At 40.5% G+C, this 25,716-nt stretch overlaps 1 protein-coding gene across 2 annotated transcripts in view; it reads right to left on the bottom strand.

Annotated features, from left to right (window-relative positions):
- The window catches only part of LOC125462980 (TBC1 domain family member 30-like), an 86,108-nt gene that overhangs the window by 30,751 nt on the left and 29,641 nt on the right, over window positions 1-25,716 (bottom strand). For both annotated transcript variants that reach the window (XM_048553547.2, XM_048553546.2), the window contains exons 4-6: window positions 25,573-25,698; window positions 21,650-21,835; window positions 3,143-3,311 (exon numbers count right to left, since the gene is read on the bottom strand). In XM_048553547.2, the coding sequence (XP_048409504.2) occupies window positions 3,143-3,311; window positions 21,650-21,835; window positions 25,573-25,698 (481 nt within the window). The remainder of the gene's footprint in view (window positions 1-3,142; window positions 3,312-21,649; window positions 21,836-25,572; window positions 25,699-25,716) is intronic.

The following is a 25,716-nucleotide window of genomic DNA, read 5'->3' as shown; positions in this document are numbered from 1 at the left end:
AACGTCAGCTTTCCTGTTCCTCTGATAATCTTGGCCCTTTGATTGGGTACAATGTAGGTTTACAAGACCTATGCTTCAGGGGTAAAGTTATGAAAAAAGATTACATAAATAAGGTTTTCTCTAGACTTTAGAAGGTTAAGGGGTGGTCTGATTGAAGTCTTCAAAATATTAACAGGAAAATACTGGATAGATAACGATAAACTAGTTTCACTGCTTAGGGATTCCACAACTAAGGGGAGCACAGAAATTAGGACCAGTCCATTCAGGAGATGTTATGTAGCACTTCTATGCAAAAAACTAGTAGAGGTTTGGAACTCCCTCCCAAAAAGCAGTGGGTGTGGATCAGTTGCTACTTTTAATTCTGAGATTTTTTTTTGTTAAGGAAAAGTATTAAAGGTTATGAGCCAAAAGCAGGTGTACGGGGCTGAATGGCCTATTCCTGTTCCTATGTTCCTAGAAAAAATGCAGTACTTCTAATTTCTGAAATAATTCCGACAGGCAAAAAATGTGTCAGTTTTGAAAGGAAACAACTGTATTAACGTAGTATCTTTCATGACCAACAGACATCCCAAAGTGCTTAACAACCAACGGAGTATTTGTGAAGTGTAGCTACTACTTTACTGTACCATTCAAGTAGTGAATTAAACTGGCTCCTTAATTCTGCTATAGATTTAACTCATGGCAAATCTGTGCTAGTTGAGTTATAACACCAACTTAATTCTTTTATTTCAATAACTTATGGAAGTCTCGCCAGTGCAGTGTCTCTGTACAGCAATAAACAAACCATTAGACCTCAGCCAGTTGGCATCCTGCCACAGTGAATCCAAGCACAAATGAAACCTGGTAAACACACAGCTCACTAGCCAAGAAATATACTGCTTGAATCAGGAATGCTATAAATTGCAGATAAAACAGCATATCTCTGAAAAGCAGCTCACACAATCAATCAGTCAGTTACAGCTGTTTTGGAACCATGCTGTCACAGGGACACAGAACAAGTTCTTGCTATTTATACACAGGAAAAGAAGGAAAAATCCCTCAGATGGCTAAATTGCTGTAAGATAACTTTAAAGACTTCATTAACAAGTTCCAGGACAAGTGGGAGGAAAATAACATGGAGACTAAAAGTGAAAAAAAGAGGAATAATTGAGTTCATTGTTGCAAAAAGGGGCTACCTCATGAAGAATCATCACCTCCAAAAAATGAAGGTTGACAGCAGGTTTACAACATAATACTCAGCAGAACTGATGACATACAAATTATCATTCTGGGAAAAACATAAAATGCTTACGGGTCTGAATGTGCATTGTCTAGATGTGTTGAAATATTGCCCCATGCCCATCCCTAATTGCCCAGAGGGCAGTTATGAGTCAACCACATTGCTGTGGGTCTGGAGTCACATGTAGGCCAGACCAGGTAAGGATGGCAGCTTCCTTCCCTCAAGGACATTAGCGAACCAGATGGGTTTTTCCAACAACAGCAATGGATTCACGTTTATCATTAGATTCTTAATTTCAGATGTTTATTGAATTCAAGTTCCACCATTTGCCATGGGAGGATTTGAACCCAGGTCCCAAGAACATTATCTGGGTCTCTGGATTAACAGTTCAGCGATAATACCATTAGGCCATCGTGATTTAGCACAATCACAATCAGGCAAAATGCTTTGTTCCAATCCCTTCACAAGCTTTACCTACCTTTGCTGAAAAATGCTGACTCAAGTTGAGTTCACTATCATTGTGTCCAAATAGACATTCTTCATGTGTAAGTCTACAGGGAGTTGTGTAAAACATTTTACGAAACTCATAACATGGAGGGCATAACATGGATGCCAAACCTCACCTTCATCCAATATTCCCTCCAGTTAACTTCACAGTATACGCGTGAGATAGCAAACCACACAGAGAGCTAGTGTTGATTTCTTTCATTCTTTACCACTAAACCAAAAGGTACAAAAACTTGTGGAATCCACCATTGCGACCATGAGATTAACAGCCTGTGGACTTGCGTGTGGGCTTCTGAACTCCATTGTTAGATTCCTGCATCATTTGAGGAACAGTTAGTCTTTATGATTTTCTCTTCTGCAGCTAAATAGCGAGAGGGAGTGCTCACTTCCAATGATGGACAAGACATGGGTATTCAAACCTTGATCACCAATCAGACACCTTTTAGCTTAAAGGATCAGCACCAGGGACAACCAAGAGAGAGAACACCTCAAGGCACAGGCCGTCTCTCACAAACTGTTTAAAATTTAAAAGAAAAAATAGACAGATCAAAGCTGTCAGGTGGGTGGTACAGAAATGGATCTCTTTGGCAGGCAGACTGGGCTTCTAAACCTACTTGGAGAGCTGATCTGTTCAGTCTGCCTTCTGGAGACCATTCCTCTGGTGCCTAACCTAAAGGCCGTCCTCCATTGGCCTTAATAAGCTCCTGTCATGTGGTTACACTCCACATCTTATCTATCCTGCCTTTGTAGAAGTGGACCCAGGATAGAATGGAGCAGGGCATCACTACTGCCCTCCCCACCAAACACATGAAGATGCACACACAGATACACACTCACAGGTGCAGACACATGCGGATGCACACATGCAGATACACAGAGATTCACGCATATGCGCACACAGATACATACATGCACAGACATGCACACATTCACACATGTATGCACACACACCCACTGATATGCACACAGAAACACAGATATATACACACACAATGCCAAAGATATACACACCCACACACAGATACATGCACACACACAGATACACACGTAGATACACACAAACAGATACATATACACACCACACATGTACACTCACACGTGTGTGTGTGAGCACGTATACACACATGCAGATACATATCCACAAATTCACACACACATATGGCTGCATGTACACAAGTACTCCACAGATACATACACATACACCACACACATGAGCATGCGTGAGCACACATGCACACACACAAAGATGATGTTAATACAAAAATGTTAAGTTGAAAATCTTGCACTGTAATCATACTTTAAAGTTTGCCAAATGAAACGTTATTAAACTGGCAATACTTGATATAATAATCCAATGAATCATTCTGATAATGCATATTGTATACAACCAGTACTGTATTATATTTGGGAACCTACCATCATTAGCTTTTTTGGTTGCTGTGCAAAGATGGTCCAGATGTTGTGAAAGTTCAGGAAGTTTAATTCTTAACAGATCATGGAAGACTGCAATATCAACAGTCAAAGCACTGAGATTGTTTGTAAAATAGTCGTCTGGAAGAACTCTGTCAAGTAGATAGACTAGGACCTTGGAGGAAAATGAAAAACAAAGAGCATATGACTAGAATTAATGCCAAAACTGAAATCCTTCGCATACAGTGTAGTAGAATCTGTGTATCTTTGTGTTTTGACAACATTTGGAACAGCTTTCAACTTTTCTGTCTGCAATTAGAGAATCAAGAGCACTGATGGTGAACACTGGAAATCTGTGCAATCAACAATGCAAAGCCTGTAAATTGTCATTGTAACACCTAAATTACTCAAATACAAGCACCAGGGTATGTGAGCAGTCCACTCTGTCTGTGCTGGAAGGGAATATTTTTACTGGAGTACAATTCCACATGATATGACCGCATTCCACTACCGCATTCCACTTACTCAAGTGGCCATTTCTCATGGTGTGAGCCTCAGCAATGTGTGTCACTCAGTTAATTCAACTACGGACAGCTTCATAGCTGTGACCTCTTCAAAGCTCAAAGCATGCACTTTTCAGAAAGACTCACTGTACAACAGTTAGATGTGGGAACATTATCTGACATTCAGGGAGAAGTTCTAACTTTGGATTATCATTCCCGATTGTCTCACACTCACACACACACACACACACACACACACACACACACACACAGCAGAGTTAAGAGAATTGTACTGGATTGAATGAGACTCATATTGAGCTTGATAAACTCTTTGCATTGGATGCCAAAAGGCAATGAATTTGACTTTTTGTGAGATATTTTGATTGTGTTTAAAGGTATCCTTGTCGAATTAATACATTCAATCAAAACCAGTGTCCTACTTATTTTCACTTTCAAAATGACCACCAGCTAAACCAATTCTGATGGTTTGCGTTTTACAGTATGGAATTTTAGTTGACCCCAGTTTGTGGAAGGTTTTCTCAAGGCTTCAACTTATACACAGTGTTGATGCTGGAGGAGTACAGGTTCACCAGAAGGATTAAATTATCCTAATGGATGAAGCAAGTATTCCGTTTCAGATGAAAGTGCTGTAATGATTTAGGTATTGAAGATATTTAAAGGGTTTGTCAGTGCAGAAAAAGAGAAACTATTTTCTCTGATGGGAAACCCAGAACGGCGAGAAATAACCATAAAATTTGAATGAGGCTTTTTAGGGATGATATCAGGAGGCACTTCTTCATACACACAAAGCATAACAACAACCGTTCTTCCCAAACTGCTGAGACTCAGTCAACTAACATCAAGATCGAGGCAAGGTTATTTTGGGTTCCACCACAAAGGTAGGTAGGTGGAGTTAAGATTGAGATCAAACATGATCTAATTAAACAGCACAATGGACACAAGAGAATCGCATACACCTGGTCAAATGATGTTAGTCATCTCTCTCCATTTTCATTTCTTTTCAAGCTAATGGAAGTAAAAATTGGGGTCAATCTTATATTTTTGCTTTTCATATCTTGTGATCCAGACAAACTCAATCCAAAATTGACTTTGTGGAAGCAGGGGGTGCTAGTTGAAGGTTGTTTTTATGACTGAAAGCCTGTGTCCAGTGGCATACTGCAGGGTTCAACGCTGGTTCTCTTGCTATTTGTAGTGTACATTATTGACTTGGATACAGTGATATGAGTTTTTATCAGTAAGTTTGCAGATGGCACTGAAATGTATGCTGTGGCAAACAGTGAAGAGGAAAGCTTTCGAATGCAGGAAGTTACAGGCAGGCTGGTCAGATGGGCACAGCAATGGCATTTGGAGTTTAATCCTGAGAAGTGTGCAGTGATGGATTTTGAGAGGGCTAACAAGGCAAGGGAGTACATGATAAATGGTGTGACCCTAGATAGTACTGAGGATCAGTGGGACCTTCATGTGAATTTACATAGATTCTGGAAGGCAACAGAACATACAGATAGCATGGTTAAGAAGTCATAAAGGATACTTCCTTTATTAGTAGAGGACATTAGTTCTGTTTGATGACCATCATGGACATGATGGGCTGAAAGATTTCTTCTGAACTGTTATACTTTTTGATTCGATGATAAATCCTGTTTCAAAACTGTCATGCCCTTACTTCACTGAAGTCACTTTCAGTCAGCAAAGGATGCTACTGGGTTCAGCTGACATCAAGAATTGAACCAGAATCCTTCAAGAGCCATTGGTTATTACTCGCTGACAACTGTCTTTTTCATTTTTTAGGGACTGGGGAAGAAACTAAAACAGTTTGTGCAGTATATCTTGCAGTGCTAAAGTGCACAATTATAACTATGTGTAGCACCTGGTGGACATTTTATGCTCAATTTTATAGTCTATCATTCTGCGACTTTATCCACTAGACTGCTGGAGGACACAAGAGGCATTAGCTAATTTAATAAATAACAGTAGGGGCACCCCTTGTGCCTGCTCCACCATTCAGTAAGATCATGGCTGAATCTCTAGTTGATGTCCACTTTCCTGACCTATCTCCATATTCCTTGATTCCCAAAAATCTACTGATTTCAGTCTTGGATAGATTTCTGGGGCAGACAATTCTAAAGATTTGTCATACTCCAACTGAAGAAAGTATTGACCTTTTTCTTAACACTGGAAAAGAATTTTATATTAATAAACCAGAAGTGGAATTTGATCATCTAATTAAAATATGATTGACATGGAAGCAGATCATCACCTTGAGCTACTCTTGTCTACATGAGAATTGCATCAGTGTAAAGACATAGGACCTAATTAACCTAATTTTCAGTCACTTTGTTTTATCTTACTTTTCAATCTAGAGATTCAGCCATTATTTGATTCATTGGTGCAGTCCAGGAACAAGCAAGCAATATGGTAGAAGGCAAATGAAACAAAACAGAATACAGGCCAAGCCAAAACAAAAACACCTATTCTCTGATAAGGCTTGAAATCTTCTCCTGCCCTATAAAGAATTTAAATAGCAATAAATCCTGAAAAACATGCAACTGGTTGATGAGGGATTGCTTGAACAGTGCAGGTGAAGTAGCCAAATTGTGAATCTCTAAATGCAGTTTATCAGCTGAAGCAAAAATACTGAAAGATATATTTTACAAAGTAAGTTGATTTCTCTATTTCTGGCAGTGAATTTAGTGCGGCCAATTTTTGTTTTGCTATGTTCAGCTGAAATGGAGGAGCAGGTTGAACCAACCTTGCAGGCAAAAAGATTAATCACCAATTTATCACTGGAATTTCAACCGGAAACAGGCGGAAGACTCATTAATTTGAGAAGATTAAGATTAAATTTAGATTTCCAGGACTCCAGTGTTGTTTTCAACTCTGTACACTCTGCAAATAATACTTCATCATCCTATCTGTGAGCCCTACTGTAATTCAGGACAAATCTGCTTTTTGTAAATGGATCATCGCTTGCAGAAAGGGTTTTGATAATGTGGATAGGGAAAAAAGTGTTCCCACTAGGGAAAGTGATGAGAACTATAGGACAGTGATTTATAGCAAACAAACGAAAAGCAGCTTGAGAAATGTTTTTATGCAATGAGTTGTTGAGACCTGCAAGGCATGGCCTGAGAGTGTGACAGGGTTGTTGCAACTTTCAAAAGGAAATTTGATAATTAAGTACAGAGGGGAAAAAAAAGGGGAAAGTCATGGGGAGTGGGATTGACTGAGCTGCTCAGGCAGAGAGCTAGTATGGCACGTCAGGCTGAAAAATCTCCTTCTAAGATATAGCCATTACATAATTCTTTGATTCGCTAAGCTGCATGGGAAATATTTGGCCACTTTTGATTGTTTTAGTTTATTTGGCTTGACAAAGTGACTTTCAATAATGCATTCTTTGTGGAAAGATCTCTCTGGAAATTCAACTCTGGTAGCATACCATGAGACAAAGAGCAGGAGAAAGTAGTAGGTAACAGTCAGCTACGGGAGAAATGAGGCATTCCCACTGGGCTATATAGGCCCTACACATCATAACTGCTATTCTTAGGACCGCAGCATACAAGGTGGGTGTAATTCTCTTGGGTGACTGTCACTGGGTTACACTGACATCCGCAACTAGATGCACCATGCACATCTTACAGGCAACACAGAATACTCTGCTCCAGTCAAGGTCATTGCAGCTCTCAAGTTTGCCTTGAGCTCCTTTGAAGCTGTCAGAGGAGGTATCAATCAATCTCCAGTGGTTCACATGCTTATAGAGTGAACGCTGTTTGTTGGTAAGAGGGAACAGGAGGAGTGCAATTTCTGATTCACACAGGCTGCAGCCTTTCCATCCTCTTTTCTCACTGATTCCTTTAGATAACCCAATGCTTTCACAAATCATAAGATCTTCCACTTTTATTCAAAGGCAACCAATGTTTGATCATTGGAAGTGCATGTCGTGGGCCTGCTCTCGCGTGCCTGGCAGCCAGCACCGCAGCCGCATGGAGGCCTCCCAGCAGCGTGTGAGCGCCAGTGTGTGTGTGTGCGCGCGCGTGTGCGTGTCTGATGTACAGTCCACCCAGCAAGACTGTTTCGTTTGATACATTTGTGTGGATGATGCTTGGAGCCACCACTGGGAACAATCTTGGCATTGATGAAGAAGTTGATGCTGATGACCTTATGTGTTGAAGAAGTAGAAAGGCCCCAACACTTACCACCAGTCAGAACTCTTCAGCAACAACTCACTGAACAGAGCTTTCATAAAACAGTTTCTGCTCCCCTGCACTAACAGTCATATCCAACATCTTCTCCCAACATTTAAAGGGCAATATATTTCATTTATTCATTCATAGAAGGTGCCAGAAAGGCAGGAACTTATTGCCCATTGCTCACAGTGGATTAATGTTCAGCCATTTCAGAGGACAGTTAAGAGTCAACCACATCGTCATGGATGTGGAGACAAACTGGGTGAGGACGGCAGATTTCCTTTCCTAGATGAATTTAATATCCAGCTGTCTTGTAGCTGCTATTATTAATGCTGGACGGTTATTGCAGATTTATCTATTAACAGCCACTTGGCAGAAGAGAACTTGAATATTGGTGAAGAGGGAAGCATGTTACTAAGGCTTTCATTTTACACTCATCAAGATAAATACAAGAATGCCAAATTTCGCACAAAGACAATAATTTATACTAAGGAAAAGGTTGGCTTCGAAAGCTCTCATGTGAATTAAAAAAGACACAAGTATTGAACATATTTCTTTATATTGTGCAGAACAAATGCACCCATACATTGTTTTGAGCTGTTTCATGCACCTACTATCCAACACTGGTGCATGTTTTCCACAAATGGGATGCTGCTGTTGTCCAGAAATACATTCTTTCAGCCACATGGCTGAGCAACATGAATGCATTTCAGTGCTGGTGCAACGCCAGGCATGTAGTCAGTAATTAACAATGACTGGCTGAGAGGGGTCCTGACTGACATCTACACAATTATGAGGGACATAGACAGGATCAGTAGGAACAAAATATTCCTCTTAGTGGAGAGGTCAATGACCAAGGACCAGAGACTCAACACAAGGTTTAGAAGGAATTTAAAGGCAACTTTTATTTGTTCAGAGAGTGGTGGGATTCTGGAACTCACTGCCTGAAAGTGTGGTACAAGTCAGAACCATCACAACACTGAAGAAATATTTAGATGAATATTTGAAACATCACAGCATACAAGGCTATGATCCATGTGCTGGGAAATGGGAGTTGAGTAGATGTGTGCTTATTGAACAATGGAGACGTGAAGGGCATAAGGGCCTCTTTCTGTGTTGTAGTACCCTTTGACTCTATAAATCAGACATGTTACTTCAGTTGTTCATGATAGGCAGCATAAAGGTAGCACCCATCCAGCCCAAGCTTGCAAAACCCATACTTGCAACTTATTTAAGATACTCCGTTAAAGTTTGTTTTACAGATAACTCCCCTGAAAGTTATAAAAAAAAAGTAAAATACATGACATTATTCAATGTTACGTCTATTATGTTTTAGATTTTATTTTCTATTGATACAAAAATGTAATACACATATTTCATTACCTTTGCAAATGTGCACTCTTCCAGACATACCAGGCTATTTAGATATCAAGAAAAGTCGGATGTAATAGTAACATCACTGGACTAATACTCTAGAACCTCAAAATAATGTTCTGGGGATAAGGGTTTCAATCCCACCATGTCAGCTGGTGAAATCTAGAATAAAGAGCTGACTTAACCGTGACCATGCCAATTTTAAAAAAGTCCATCTGGTTCATTAATGTTGTTTAGGGAAGGATATTTGCCATCCTTACCTGGTCTGGCCTAAATGTGGCTCCAGACACACAACAACAGGTTGTTAACTGCCCTCTGAACAATTAGAGATAGGCAATAAATGATGGCCTAGCTAGTGATGCCCACATCTCATGAATGAATAATAAAAAAAGAGCCAATTATTTGGGTTAGAAACATTGAAGGTTTCAGCCCCTGGCTCCCCTTAAAAGGCTCTTTAGGTACAAATAGCTGTTGATTCCTGGCTTGTATGGTCTGGGGTAACAAGAGCATAGGAACACCGCCATATGCAAGCTCTCCTCCAAGTCACATGCCCCCATGACTTTGAACTCTATGGCTGTCAATGAAAGGGTACTGACAGCATTATTAAAACTAAAGGCCGACAAGTCCAAATGCTCCATTGGAAAGAGTGGCTGCTGAAATAGCAGTTGCGTTGTTTATAGTTTCCTAGTTCCCTAGATTCCAGAAAGATCGTGTAAGTCTGGAAAGCACTAAATATGACTCAGATAGTAGGGTAGTCATTTGCTCTTCTGATGCCGCTTGACCTGCTGTGTTCATCCAGCTCTACACCTTGTTATCCAAAAATGACTCTTCTGTTTGAGAAAAGTTAGAGTCAGACAGTAGTAAACTACAGGCCAATTAGCTTAACATCTAACATTGTGAAAATGCTGCGATCTTTTACAAGTGTGGATAAAGGGGGAATACTTAGAAAATCTCAATGTAATCGGGCAGAGTCCACAAATGAAGCCATGTTTGACTAATATATTAAACTTCTGAAGAAGTATTAAGAAGTTTGGATAAAGGGAACCCTGTGATGTGCTATACTTAGATTTCAAGAAGACACAAGTTGCTATGTCAAACATTATTGTGCAAACCAAGAGCTCAGGGTGTACAGAGTATTATAATGAAGTGGATAGAGGAAGGTTAGCTAATAGGAAATGGAGAGTAAGCATAATTGGGTTCGGTGGACATGATGAGTGGGGTTTCACGGGGGTCCGGGAGACGCTCTCAACTAACTACAATTTATATTAATGACCTGGATGAAGGAACTGAATGTAAGGTTGCTAAATCTGCATACTAATGCAAGTGGAAATGCCAGTTGAGGGATCTAGAGGAGTCTATAAAGGGACGCAGATAGGTTAAATAAGTGGGCAAAAAATCTGCTGATAGAGCATGATGTAGTAATATGTGAACTATTCCACTTTGGGTAGGGAGAATGAAAACATAAACGAAGAGCAATTGCAGAACTGTGACATACAGAGAAAGGTGAATAAACTTGTAAATAAATCATATGTCGTAGTTTGGTAAAGGTGAAATGATTAGAAAGGCAAATTAAATGTCGCCATTTGTTGAAAAAGCAATAGAATATAAAAGTGCATGTATATTGATAAAGAGCATTGGTAAGATCACATCTGAAAATGTACTGTTATGGTCTCCATTTTAAGAAAATATATGAACTTATTAGAAGTTGCTCAGAGTAGGTTCAATCAACTGATGCCTGGGATAGAGGGAATGGAGTTACCTCATGAAGATAATTGAACAGTTTAGAAGAAAAAAGAAAATCATTTTGAAACATAAGATCCTGAAAGGAGATGATAAAGGTGGGTGCTGAATGAAGGGTCTAGGCCCGAAACGTCAGCTTTTGTCCTCCTGAGATGCTGCTTGGCCTGCTGTGTTCATCCAGCCTCACATTTTATTATCTTGGATTCTCCAGCATCTGCAGTTCCCACTGTCGCTGAATGAATATTTCCCTTTGTGGAAAGACAGGAACTACAGACTATGGTTTAAAAATTAGGGATCTTCTATTAAGACAGAGTTGAGGACCAACGACAAGGTCATTGAATATTTTAAGGCTAAGTCGGAGCTTAGGAGAGGTAGACTGGAATGTGGGCTTGATGCCAAAAATCAGATCAGCCATGATCTTACTGAATGATTGTGCAGGCTCGAATGGCTTACTCCTGCTCCTACTCTGTCCCTATATCATTGCTGCTTCAAAATCTTGGGTCTCCCTTCCTAACAGCACTGTGACTGTACCTACACCACAAGAACTACAATGGTTCAAGATGGCAGCTCACCACCACCTTGTCAAAGATAAGCAGGGCAGGCAGCAAATTCTGGCCTTGCCTATGTCACCCACATCCTATGGTTCAAACAAGAGTAATTCCACCGCTTCCTCTTTTCTGGTTTCATCTGCTATTTACAACTGATGAAGAGTATATACTTTGATTAGCTCTCAAGTTCACTATTATTTATAGGTGAATAACAGCAAATTGAGTTTCTATGCCACTCCTATATTTCTCTTCCTCAATTTTGTGCATATTCAGGTCATAAGCCTGCACCATATTGTTCTGCAGAACAGTATGCTGTATTAAGATAACACATGATCATAGCATCCCACTTACACATCTATTCAATGCATAAAGATCATGAAGGGTCTAGGCCCGAAACATCAGCTTTTGTGCTCCTGAGATGATGCTGGGCCTGCTGTGTTCATCCAGCCTCACATTTTATTATCATGAGTCAAGGTCAGTTGGCTCCAGTAACTATCTGGAGTACAATGGACTCTTCAAATGAGATGTGTGGAAATAAAAATACAGAACTATCAGGCACAAATACATCCAGTGTTTCCCTGAAACATAGAATGGATTTGTGCCACCACTGAAATGCAAAGCTGTGAAGCTGTTCCTGTGGGGCCAATGTCATTGACAATCTCATTACATGATAATAACCAGGAGGACACTAACAATGCAAAATTGGAGGACACTAGGTACTGTGAATTATCCTGCTGTGATTTAAGATTAGTACAATGATTCAGAAAATAGCCACTGCCTCACTCTGATTCGTTTTAAACTGATACACTCTGCTCCCTTTCAAACATCAAATGACTCATACATAATGGTTTTGATTTAGCAATAACCCTCAGCGTTGCAAAAATCAGATCAGCCACAATATTATTAAATGACAGAGCAGGCCAGAAGGGCCCGTGCTCCTAATTCATCACTGCCTCAAAATCCTGGATCCCCCCTTCCTAACAGCACTGTGACTGTAGGGATGGGCAGCAAATGTTGGCCTTGCCCATGTCACCCCATGATTTAAATAAGAGTAATCTCACTGCTTCGTCTCTTCCAGTTGCCTGCACCATTTGCAACGGAGGAAGATTAGAAGAATTGTATACTTTGATTATCAACCCAGATATTAGCTTCATGGTGACCATAGCTTAAATTTGTCTGTTCTCTTCATAGTTAAAATGAAAGACTGAATTCACGGCAGGTTAGTCCACAGTTGAAAGAGAAAAGCAGGCTACATTTTGGGTGAGACCATTGGTTTGAATTAGCCAATGTTGAAGTAAAATCACATTAAATGCTTCTAGCCACCTTCATCTTTAAAAAGCTGATGGACAGGCATTTTCAGCATTTTCTGACATCATTTCAAATTTCAAACATTCAGACATTCTCTTAAACCCTCCTCAAAATCCATCTGAAATTGAAAATCCACTACATCTAGGAATTCATTGCTAAAAATGGTTGCTTTACTCAAGGGAAAAATCTATTTTAAAAGAGAAATGAGTTAGATAAAACTCAAACTGTCGTCACAGAAGCATTCAAATTGCTTACACATACCATGGGCGTAGCATCATTATTACAGGAACTCCTTTCTTACAGGAAAGAGTTCAAAGAATTTCTTGGCACAATGCAAAACTAACATCCCCCTTAATGCCAAAGCCTCAGGATTGTGCAGATAAGAACCCTGGTTAACAAGCAAGGTAAGGGACAAATTGCAGGCTCGCTTCAGACCCACAAGGAGTTTTACAAATCCGGAGAACTACAAAGGCTATTGAAAGTAGTAAATGAATGTAAAAACAACGACAAGAGATATAAAAAGAGAACATGATAAAAATTTTGTAAAGAACTTCAAAGCTCACCCAGTAAGTTTTTATAAATATAGTATATCAAGAGAGGGCATAGGATAACGTTGGGGCCCATTTTAGACTGTAATGCACAATAAATAAATGGCAGACCAATTAAACTAGTCAAGAATAGGAAGCTTTTTAAAATTATTCATGGTATGTGGGTCTCGCTGCCTAGTCAGTGTCATTTATTACCCATCCTCAACTGTCTAGAAAGCAGTTCACAATAAGCCACATTTTATGGAATTTGGAGTTATATGTATGCCATATCAGGTAAAGTTGATAGATTTTCTTCCCTAAGGAACTTTAGTGAAGGAGATGGGTTTTTACAACAATTTATAGTGGTTGCCATTAGGCTAGCTCTTCATTCTATATCTTTATCAGATTCAGATTTCAACAATGCCCATTTTGGATTCAATCACATGTCCCCAGAACACTGGTCAAAGGATCAGGACTACTAGCCCAGTGATATTACCATTATGCCATCCAAAGTTACCGAGCTTAATATAACATTTTAGAAGCAATTGATGAAAAACACTGCAGATAAAAGAATGATACATTTTCAGGACTAGATAGTTTCCATACAAACTGAGAAATTCTAGCTGGATTAATCATAGTTTTCTAAAGGTCATTAGACACTGAGATCATGTCACTGGATTTAAAAAGTCTGAAAATGTGTTAAGAAGGGGGAGCAAAAACCAGGTGATTACAAATCTATTAGTTTAACATCAGTTGTTATGAGAAGTTAAGAGAATATGTCATCAAGGACAAAGTGATTAAACACTTGGATTAAAATGGAGTGACACAGAAAGTTCACATTTATTTGTGAAAACTAAGTCATGTTCAGATAACGTAGTTTGAGATTTTGATGTGGTCGCCAGCATAGTTGATAGTAAAGTATCTGTGGTTATGGCCATTAGGTTGTTGGTATGGTTCCACACAAGATTATGAGAAAAAAGTAAGTCCACATATTGCCAACCGTGACAGTTGATGTTCAAATTGAAATCTCACATCTTCTTCATATGTACCTATGACTTGAATAAATGGTCAAGAGTTACACATCCAAGTTTGTAAATGATACAAACTGCAGTAGTGAATGTTATTGATGTGATATTAGCTAAGAAGAGTACAGCTGCAACAACATTCAAGAAGCCCAAAAACTCAATACCACCCTGTACCAAAAACTCTTAGTTATCACTTCTTCCATCAACTTAAGCTGCAAGACAGCTGCATTGTGGCCAATGTGTACAATCTATAAAATGGACTGCAGTAACTGGCAAGGCTCCTCTGATAGCACCTACCAAACCTATTGCCTTTACCAGCGAGGACAAGGATGCAGATGTATGGAATCAGCACTAGCTACACGTTTCTCCTCCAAGTTTGACACTACCCTGAATTGGAACTATAGTGCTGCTATTTCACTGTTGCTGGGTCAAAACCATGGAACTCCCTAACAACAGTGTGTGTGCCTGCAACACAAGGAGTCCAGTGGTTCAAGCAGTTCACTTAGTACTTTTTATTCCTGGGCCTTGACTGTAATCCTCATATTTCATGAAATAATTTTTTTTAGAAAATGCCTATCCAACCTTTCTTTATACCTCAAACCTTCCATACCCAGCAGCATCCTGGCAGATCTCATCTGAACCTTTTCCAGCTTGGTAATATCCTTCCTATCACTAGGCAACCAGAACCAGACCCAGTATTCCAGAACAGGCCTCACCAATGTCCTGTATAAATTCAACATGACTTCCAACTCCTATACTCAAAAGACTGAGCAATGAAGGCAAGCGTGCCAAATGTTTTTTAAGCACCCTGTTAACATGTGATGCAAACTTCAAAGAATTATGTACCTGCAACCCTCGGTCCCTCCCTCTGTTCTACAGAATGTTAATTGTATAGGCCCTACCCTCGTTTGTTGTACCAAAATGCAATACCTCATATGTATTCAGATTGAGCTCCATCTGCCATTTTTTAGCCCATTGACCTATTTGATCAAGATCCCTTTGTAATCTTAGAAAACCTTATTCACTATCCACAATGCCAGCAATTTTGGTGTCATCTGAAATTTACTAACCATGTCTTCCATATTCTCATCCAAATCATCTATATAAATGACAAGCAGAAGAGAACCCAGAACCGATCCCTGTGGAACATTACTGGTCGAAGGCCTCCAGTCTGAAAAACAACTCAAAGTGAACAAATAGAAGTTTATAAAATAATGAGAGGTACAGATAGAGTTAAAGATAGTTGTCTTTTCCCCCAGGTTAGGTCAAGACTAAGGAGCACATGTTTAACGTGAGAGAAGACAGATTTAAAAAAGACACAAGAGCCACATTTTTTATACAAGAAGTTGGGTCATGTGTGGATTGAACTTCCTGAGGAAGTGGGTGGAAGCGGGTACAATTACAACATTTAAAAGACGTTTGGATTGATATATGAATAGGAAAGATTTGGAGGAATATGGGCCAGCAGGAGGCTGGTGGGACTAGTTTAGTTTGGGATTATGTTCGGCATGGACTGGTTGAACCGAAGGGTCTGTTTCTACGCTGTATGAATCTATGAAATAAAACATACAGCAAAGAATTGTGATCAGAGGTAATGGGAACTACAGATGCTGGAGATTCCAAGATAATAAAGTGTGAGGCTGGATGAACACAGCAGGCCAGGCAGCATCTCAGAAGCACAAAAGCTGACGTTTCGGGCCTAGACACTTCATCAGAGAGGGGGATGGGGAGAGGGTTCTGGAATAAATAGGGAGAGAGGGGGAGGCGGACCGAAGATGGAGAGAAAAGAAGATAGGTGAAGGGGAGAGTATGGGTGGGGAGGTAGGGAGGGGATAGGTCAGTCCAGGGAGGACGGACAGGTCAAGGAGGCGGGATGAGGTTAGTAGGTAGGACATGGAAGTGCGGCTTGAGGTGGGAGGAGGGGATAGGTGAGAGGAAGAACAGGTTAGGGAGGCGGGGACAAGCTAGGCTGGTTTTGGGATGCAGTGGGGGGAGGGGCCGAGCTGGGCTGGTTTTGGGATGCAATGGGGGAAGGGGAGATTTTGAAGCTTGTGAAGTCCACATTGATAACATTGGGCTGCAGGGTTCCCAAGCGGAATACGAGTTGCTGTTCCTGCGACCTTCGGGTGGCATCATTATGGCACTGCAGGAGGCATCCCAAAACCAGCCCAGCTTGTCCCTGCCTCCCTAACCTGTTCTTCCTCTCACCTATCCCGTCCTCCCACCTCAAGCTGCACCTCCATTTCCTACCTACTAACCTCATCCAGCCTCCTCGACCTGTCCGTCCTCCCTGGCCTATCCCCTCCCTACCTCCCCACCCATACTCTCCTCTCCACCTACCTTCTTTTCTCTCCATCTTCAGTCCGCCTCCACCTCTCTCCCTATTTATTTCAGAACCGTCTCCCCATCCCCCTCTCTGATAAAGGGTCTAGGCCCGAAACATCAACTTTTGTGCTCCTGAGATGCTGCTTGGCCTGCTGTGTTCATCCAGCTACACACTTTGTTATACAGTAAAGAATTATTCACTTAGGTTCCAAGAACTACAAATTGAAATATTTTCAAAATACAGGGAGATTAGGTACAGAAGTGAAATGATTTGTGTGAAGGCGTACATAAATCATTAGAAGCTGAAGCCCAGATAATCAGACAATTAGAACTACAGAATGATACAACACAGAAAGAGGTCAAACATCCATTCACACCTATTCCAGATTTCTGAAAAAAAATCATCCAATTAGTCCAACTCCCTGTTTTTTCCTGTGGACCTGCTATTTCCTCGCCTTCAAGTATCTGCGTTTTTCCATTTCCTTGTGATAATTATTACAGAATCTGCTTTAAACATACTTTCACACCATGCATTCGAACTCATAAGAACTCGCTGAAGAAAAGAAAGTGCCAGTCTTGTTTCTGGAACATTTGCCATTTATCTTAAATCTGTACCCTCTGGTTATCAATTCTTCTGTCACCTGAAACAGTTTTTGCTTATTTGTTCTATTAAAAGCTTACGTGATTTTGAATTTTCTAATTTAAGAACAGCCGACATTTCTCTGGTCTGCTCCCCTAACTGAACTCTTTCCTTTCTGGCCCATTCTAGTCAACGCTCCCTGCATCCATTCTCAGTGCTTGAAAACCATTCTAAAGTGTGATGCCCAGAATTGACCAAATTCTCTAGCCGAAGACAAACAGGTTTTGGCATAAATTCCTGTCTGTTGTGCTCTACGCCTCTTTTAAGAAGGCCAAGGATCCCATAAATGAGTTTAACAACTTCCTTGACAACGTCCTGACATCTTTAAAGATTTGTGTACATACAGCTCAAGGTTTCTCAGTTCTTACACGCCTTTTTGGGGTGGCACGGTGGCTCAGTAGTTAGCACTGCGGCCTCACAGCGCCAGAGACCCGGGTTCGATTCCAGCCTCGGGTGACTGTCTGTGGGTTTCCTCCGGGTGCTCTGGTTTCCTCCCACAGTCCAAAGATGTGCAGGCTAAATGGATCGGCCATGCTAAATTGCCCATAGTGTTCAGAGGTGTGTGGGTTATAGGGGGATGGGTGTGGGTGGGATGCTCCAAGGGATGGTGTGGACTTGTTGGGCCGAAGGGCCTGTTTCCATGCTGTAGGGAATCTAATCTAATCTAATCTAATCTAATCTTTTTAAATTATACCTTTTAGTTTACATTGCTTTTCTTTGACCAAAACGTATCTGCATTTACTCCATTTCTCTATTTGTCACTCTCCACCTCACCATTTTTGTAGCATCTGTAAACTGTGAAATTCTGCCCCAAATACCCAAGTTCAGGCCATTAATGTTTATCAGAAAGCTGGGTGGAATGCTGGCCTTTAGCTCAAAGGTTCAGATTACAATGAAGACAAATTTTGATCTGTTGCACACAGCTTTCATCAAAGTCCAGCTGGAGAATGCATTCAGCTTTGGGCACTATACCACAAGAATTCTATCCTGGGTCATGAGTGGGTATAGCACAGATTCATCAGAATGGTACTGCTCAGTAAGTAACAGGAGCAGGCTGCCAAATCTTGGCATGTATTTTCTTGATCTTAAAAGATGGCAGGCTGATTTTATGAAGGCATTTCAAATGGTAAAGGGATTCAGCAAAAGAGATGAGGAGAAAAGTGGTTCGATAGACATGATGCAGAGAATCGACATCCTTCATTGTGAATGTTCAGGATAAGGAGACTGAAATTCAAAATTATCATTAGGCCATTTAGGAGTAATATTAGAAAACATTTATTTCACACAATGCAATCTGGAACTCAGACCAAAAAAGGCCGAAATGTCAGGTCAATTAGATTTTCAGGACTTACTCTATGTATTTTTGTCAAATGAAAGCAGTAAGGAATGTAGATCATAGGCGACGAGAGAGAACTGAGGTACAAATCAGTCGTGGTTTCAAGGAATGCTAAAATATGCTCAAGGGAATGAAAAGCCTGCCCATGTTTCCATGAAACTGAACAATATAATTATCTTTCTGAAATCTACTTTTAGCAAAATCTGATCCAACAACAACGAAACAGTCTCAATTATAGCCAAATACTGCTTTGATGGCTTAGATAACTCAAAGTCAATGTTTTAGTGAATGAGAGAAGGGCTGCAGTCTGGTGCAGGGTCTGTTTTGTGACTGGTTTACAGAGAGAACTGCAGTGCAGGGAATCAGTTCAGTTGGTGAACACGTCATTGGCAATTTCTCAGTCTGACTGACGATCAAAGTCCTTAGCCATGCAGTTCAGTGGTGATTTGAATAAACTACTTTGTCAGTCAAAACCTACAAGATGCTGCATCCTCACTGAGACAAGTATTGCCAAAAATATGTATATATTAGAGGATAAAAAATCCACACTTCTCACTTCAAGCGATTCAGACTGGACTGGAATGGTGAGAATCAAGGTGTGCTTCTACTGCCCCAAAGTTACTGCAACAAAGTGGCTTATAATGTTAATAAAAATCAGGCAATTAGGGGCCAGAGGTCCCAGGATTATAGGTCTGCACTGGGAGTGTGGGACCCAAGAAGTGTGATGTTGGAGTGGTTGGTGGCCAGGAGAATGGACAGAGGTTGGACTGGCCATCAGGGAATTATTGGAGAGCAAAACTGAGTACTTTTTCGTGTATTTTCCTGTTAATGTATACTCCTGTTCTCTGAGGCTGGGTGTGTAAATTTCAAAAGACACCTCAGTAGCAGGCAGTCCCGAGAACCAGTTTTACTGAGGCAAACCAACACTGAGGCTCAAGCAAGCATTTTATTTGCATTTGAAATGTCTGTTTCAATGTGGATACTAAAACATTCTTTCCATTCCCAATATGGCACCTCTTGCACTTCCAAACAGAAATGTCTGCCACTTCTTGTCAATCGCTTTGGGGCCTTATTGGGTCTGTTAAGACCTGATAAACAGAGTTATAGGTCTGTAACATCTGGACCCTTACAAAATTAAAATGGTAGTCCTTAGGAGCGATTAATGATCCTGGACAATGTGTTAGGTTAGTTAGGTTCAGTTAGACCAAGATAAATCAGTAATTCACACTGAAGCATTTCTTCACCACACTACTTTATCTCCCTTCTTCATTTCCAAAGATTGGGCCATGAGATTCTATTGGTTTGGTCAACGCTTATGTGCAAAGTATTGCAGTTGTTTGTTATTACCTTCTGAAGGATGTTGATTAGGAATCTCTCATGGTCTTATGCCACTGGGGGAGTTGCTCTTCTAAGTTATTTATTTCTTTCTCTAATCAACCTGCTCTGAGATGTTATTACACACCACTGGAACAAGTGCAACTTGAACTTAGGCTCTGAGGAAGGGTCACTGGACCCGAAACATTAACTCTGATTTTTCTCCAAAGATGCTACCAGACCCACTGAGCTTTTCCAGTAATTTCAGTGTTTTTAATTGAACTTGGGCGGCCTGGTCCGGAGATATGGACACAACCGCTGCACCACACAAGCCCCCTATTTGGGAGGAATTATACGTTGACCACAATGACACTGGTCACATTACAAATATTAACACAGTAATAAGTTAAGTGGTGATTGAGGTCAATTGATAAATTGATTGACTACAGAGACACAAAGGGCTAACAAATGGGACTGTGGAAGAACAGGTAAGTTCCAAAAGTCAATCAACTCTATCCACAAAGAAAGGTATCTTGGTTTCTGCCTCATTGACTGGTTTAGATCTGACCTGACAACCAAAACAATTCCAGAAGCTCAACTTTGTGGCACAGTGATACTGTCCCTATCAGTGGCCCAGAATATCAGATTGAATTATCATGCAAACTAAGTTTAAAAAGTTGAGAATGCTCATGTGCTTAACCTTTGACCTCACTACTCTTCAGGACTTGCATCCTTTAAAGTCCACTTTGATCAAGTTGAGATCACCTGTCCTTACTTTTATTTGTTCTTGGGCCCTGAGTGCTGCTCGCTTAGGTAGACCTACCTATTAGGGAGTACCAGAAATAGTGAGGTAGCAAGCATACAGACCATATTCCCTCCCTAACGATGTTTTGGGTCTACCTACACCAATGGTTTGCAGTCTTTCAAGAAGGCAGTTCACTAGCTTCTCAAGGGCAACCAGGGATTGGCCATGGGGGTGATTCCCAAATCCCATGACTGAATGAAAAGAAAACAGCACCTTCCAAACCTATCAGTGCTGTCATCTAGATGGCAGCAGATGCATGGGAAGATCACCACCTGCAAGTTCCCCTCCAAGCCACTCACCATCCTGAGTCAGAAATACGTTGCCTGCCTCGAGTATCACTGGATTAAGATCTTCAGAGCTTCCTCCCAAACAGCACTGTGGAGGTACCTACTCTAAATTGCAGCAGTAAAAGGAGAGGAACTTACAGGTATTGATGTTTGGCTACCCTCTTCCACATCTAGCTGGTCATGTTACGGATTTGCATTGTTCTAGATGATGTTGAGTTTCATGAATGTTGATGGAGCTTCACACAACCAGGGAAGTAAATCATATGAGGATAAAATATAAACACCTGTATACCACTTTATTGACCTCTATGAAACACTTTGGGAATGTTCTGTTACATTAAAGGCACTGTATAAATTCAGGTTTTTGCTGATCGAGAGATGTGCAGATTAGAAAGATGGCGATTACACTCCTTAACCTGCTGCAAAAGGGGCATTCCCCATCTCTCAAGTGTAGGTCACAGGCTAATGTCAAGCAACCACAAGCTGGGGAGGGGAAATGAGCTACAAAAGGAAAAGAAAAACTAAAAAAAAAGTTGTTTTAGTGACTTGTTTCTAATTATATAAGCCATTTCAACCTACCTTCAACGCATCACCCTCATCTCTTTCCATCACCTTTAGAATGACCGCTGCTGGTATTATGAAACCTTGACAGTAGCCAATTCTCTTATTCCAATGAGCATAGGCTAGTAAAAGTCGTTTCAATGCACTGTAGAACTGTTCCACATCAGTGCCACTGTAAAGGTTTGAGCTGGACTGACGCAAGTCCTGAAAACAAGAAATCCATGGAAGACAATATCAGTTTTTCTCTAGATTATCTCTATGGAGTTCTTTACCACAGATGGTTGCTGATGCTAGGTTATTAAGTATATTCAAGGCTGAGATAGGTAGATTTTTAATCAGTAAGGGAATCAAGGGTCAAGGGGAAAAGGCAGGAAAGTGGAGTTGAGGATTATCAAATCAACCATGATCTCACTGATTGGCAGAGTAGACTCGATGGGCTGAATGGTCGACTTCGACTCCTACATCTTATGGTCTTATTGATTGTTCACAGTATTGGAAGTGGCCATTCAGTCCATTGTATCTGTACTGGCTCACTGTGAGCAACTCAGCTCAGTCGACTCCTCCCTGAAACCATGAATATGCTTTCTCTTCAGATAATTATCCAATTTCCTTTTGACAGTCATGCTTGAATATGTCACAACCACACTCCTTGCTGCATTAAGAATGTTTCTCTTCATGCTGCCTCTCCTCCTTTCGCCAATCACTTAACATTACGCAGACTATAAACCATAATCTGAAAATAAAAGCAATACATGGTGCTGAGGAAGAAATGTGATATGAAGAGCAGAAAATACACACAGACTTGAATTGTTCATCTATATGTTCTAATTTCAGAGGCTTATGAGTCCATTGTGCACGATTCACATTTCTTCGGCAATTATTTCTGTTTTTGCAGCATCTGCTCTTTATTTCCATCTGCAGTACAGTGAGCTTTACACTTCTGAAGTAAAGCAAGTTCAAACCGTGGGAAATAATCTTTGCCAATGGTTGGAGGGTTGCGGGGGTTGGTGGGGGGGGGGTGGGTTGCAGGTTATCTTTACTTTGGTGGCGGGGGGGGGAAAAGAGTGCTGCCAACCAGATGAGAGTGATTATTTTAATCTGGGTTGTGTTTGTAAAACATGTTTCTTTAATTGCACCACTAGGAGCATCAGAGCCACTCAGCATGGGCTGCAGCTTCCCCAGGGCTTGGCAGTTACCCTGGCAACCATGTAGAAACATCTGCCTTTTTATGAATCCAGGCCACAGAGACACAGCAACCTTTTGATGTATTATCTAGTTATGAGACCCCTCTGAGCTCATAGAAATGGTGCACTTCATTGAATTATAGAAAGGAATGCTTTGTCCCATCCTGCCTGTGTCAGCTGTTTGATCTCATCCCTCAGCCTCGCTTTCCCTCCATAACTCTCTAAATTAAAGAAATGATAGAATCATCCCACGTGCTGAGAAGTTATAATAAATATCAACAAAATACAGCTTCTTCAGAGTGAAATGAAAGGCTAATGTACTCAAACACACATGAAGCAAAGCACAATTTCCTACTGGCTGACTCCAACATCCTCAACGACATGTAGTTTATCAAAGGCAGCTTTATTTATTTGAATTCCAGTCACACGGTGCTGAAGGCTATAAAGGAAAATAAATATGCATGCACTGATGCTTCACAATCCTCTCTTAGTATCATAGTGCAAAACTGCTGATAACAGATGTTTTGTAGTGGAGGCAAAATAGCACTGATGCTGGGAATCTGAAACCTAAATGGAAAAAGCTAGAATACTCAGCAGGTTAGGCTCTGTCCATGGAGGAAGATTTTGAGATAATTTTTCAGGCTGGTGACCTTTCGGTTCTGATGAGAGGTACCAACTTGTGACGTTAACATAGCTTCTTCCTTTCTGCACATGATGCCTGGCCTGCTGAGTACTTGCAGCATTTTCTATTTATCTTTTAATGATAAGGTTCCTTGTAGTGGCATTGTGTGTTTCTTGGATAAGGTTATATGTGCCACAGCCCACTGCTCTATCACTGAGGCTTCGCTTACTATTGAAAATATCACCCAGTGTTGCATCAATTTTAAACTGTAAACAGAAATAAAGGGTATGAGACACCCAGGTAAATGCTGACAAAATATATTAGACATTTTAAATTTATAATTACACAGTTAATATTACAGGGGTCTAAAAATCCAAAAACATAATAATCCAATCCGTAACATTCTTACAAAAATTCCTTTTTGTGACTTGCAAGCATGGAAACAATGTATTTCTGCTTCTATGCATCAGTGCATAATTATTCATATTGACTATATTCATTAAGACACCTTACGCAGCATCTTCCAAACACGACATCACTTTCATCTAGAAGGACAACAGCAACTGAGACATTGGAGCACCATCACATGCAAATTCCCCTCCAAGCTGCTCACCATCCTGACTTGGAAATATATCACCGTTCCTTAAGCGTCACAATCAAAGTCCTGGAACACATTCCTCAACAGCTCTGTGGGTTAACCTACAGCATGTGGAGGAGAAAGCAACTCACCACCACCTTCTCAAGGGAAACTAGGGATAGGCAATAAATGCTGGCTCATCTAGCAATGCCCACATGCTGTGAATTAATAAAACTGAGTTCCAGTAACATTGTTTACTATGAATGGAGTTAACGATATGACAATGTCCGGCTAATCTACTTTTTTGCTATTGATTGAGGAATAGATATAGGCCAGGGCGCTGTGCATAATCCTCTGATCTTCTTGGAGATCCACCTGCGTAGGCAAATGGAACCTTACTGTGACACTGAAAAGTCAGCTTTTCAATCAAGCCATATCACTGAGAATATTTACTGAAATTAATGTATCCATCTCCCTTCCAAAAGGGTAACTGACACTTTCAAGAACCCAAAAATAATCTCTGAAAGGAATGAGTCAGCAGAAGCTGTAAACTGTCTCCAATCCTTTATAATGATGAGAAATATAGCGGTTGCACAACCTTTTTTGCTACATTTGATGCTGGAGCTGAGGTGAGCATCATTGAGGAGAAGAATGTCTAAACTTGACAATGTGAACACTCACTAAGAGAATTAGTCTGTCAAGTGTCAAGAATTCCCAACGTCTTCCATCACGAATAGAGTGTAGGGTTCTGCTTGCCATGCTACAGAAAAGGTACAGAAGCACAGGCAAGGATATAAAACTGTTTTCTTTAAAAGGGTGGGTTTTAGAAATGCAGAGTAATACTTAGCAGCAAAGGATAAACAGACTCTTCTTTTGAAGAGGGATTGACCTAAGCAAAATATTTACAATTGTGAAAGGCAAGTATTTGATGGAATAAACACTTGAGGGGAAGAACTTGGAGGCCATCCACATAAAAGATTGCCACCAAATAGGGAATTCAATCCCAGATAAGATCTGGACATAGACCCAAGCATGTTCTTAAGTAAACAAAATGCCAGATCAAAGATGGGAAGTGAGTACACTTCAGTTCAAGGCAGCGTTTAAGAGCCTACATCTCTAATGGTAAAATTGAGGTTAAGGCTACCAGGGATTAAAAAGACTTACCCACGTCTGGAGTCGTCTGCTGTAGAAAGACAGCTACGTGGAAAGGTGCTAAACATTTAAAGACCGGTATGTTTTTATTTAGACCAGACGTTTGATGATACATTCAGCCGCAAAAAACCTCAAGAAGCTGTCCTTACTTTGTGACTGAAAGTTCAGTTATCACAACCTGACTTTTACTTGACAAAATGCTCATGTTGTCGCATGCTGTGGTGCAGCACAGCAGCAGATCTGGCCACTTCATTGTCAATTTTCTTCTTGTGACAACTTAATATTACAATAGAGTTTAAATAGGTCTACCTTTAATTTCAGGTCTCATGTTAATTTACAGTGAATTCCAATTAATTTCACACTAATGACTAGGGATTATAACAAAGTTCAATTACTGAATGCTTACCTTGTCTATCTGGATTTCTAATGCATCCTCACTTGGGTTTCTTTGCTCATTAAGAAAAAAATGCTTGGTTTTTTCCCAGTCAATGGAAATGCTTCGAAGGTGATGATCTGCCAACGTTATCCAAACCTGCAACAGGGCATTTAA

This window comes from Stegostoma tigrinum, chromosome 21 (assembly GCF_030684315.1).
Source record: "Stegostoma tigrinum isolate sSteTig4 chromosome 21, sSteTig4.hap1, whole genome shotgun sequence".
NCBI classification, from domain to species: Eukaryota; Metazoa; Chordata; class Chondrichthyes; order Orectolobiformes; family Stegostomatidae; genus Stegostoma; species Stegostoma tigrinum.
The sequence above is the reverse complement of the archived record's forward strand: the minus strand, read 5'-3'. Positions and strand labels throughout refer to the sequence as shown.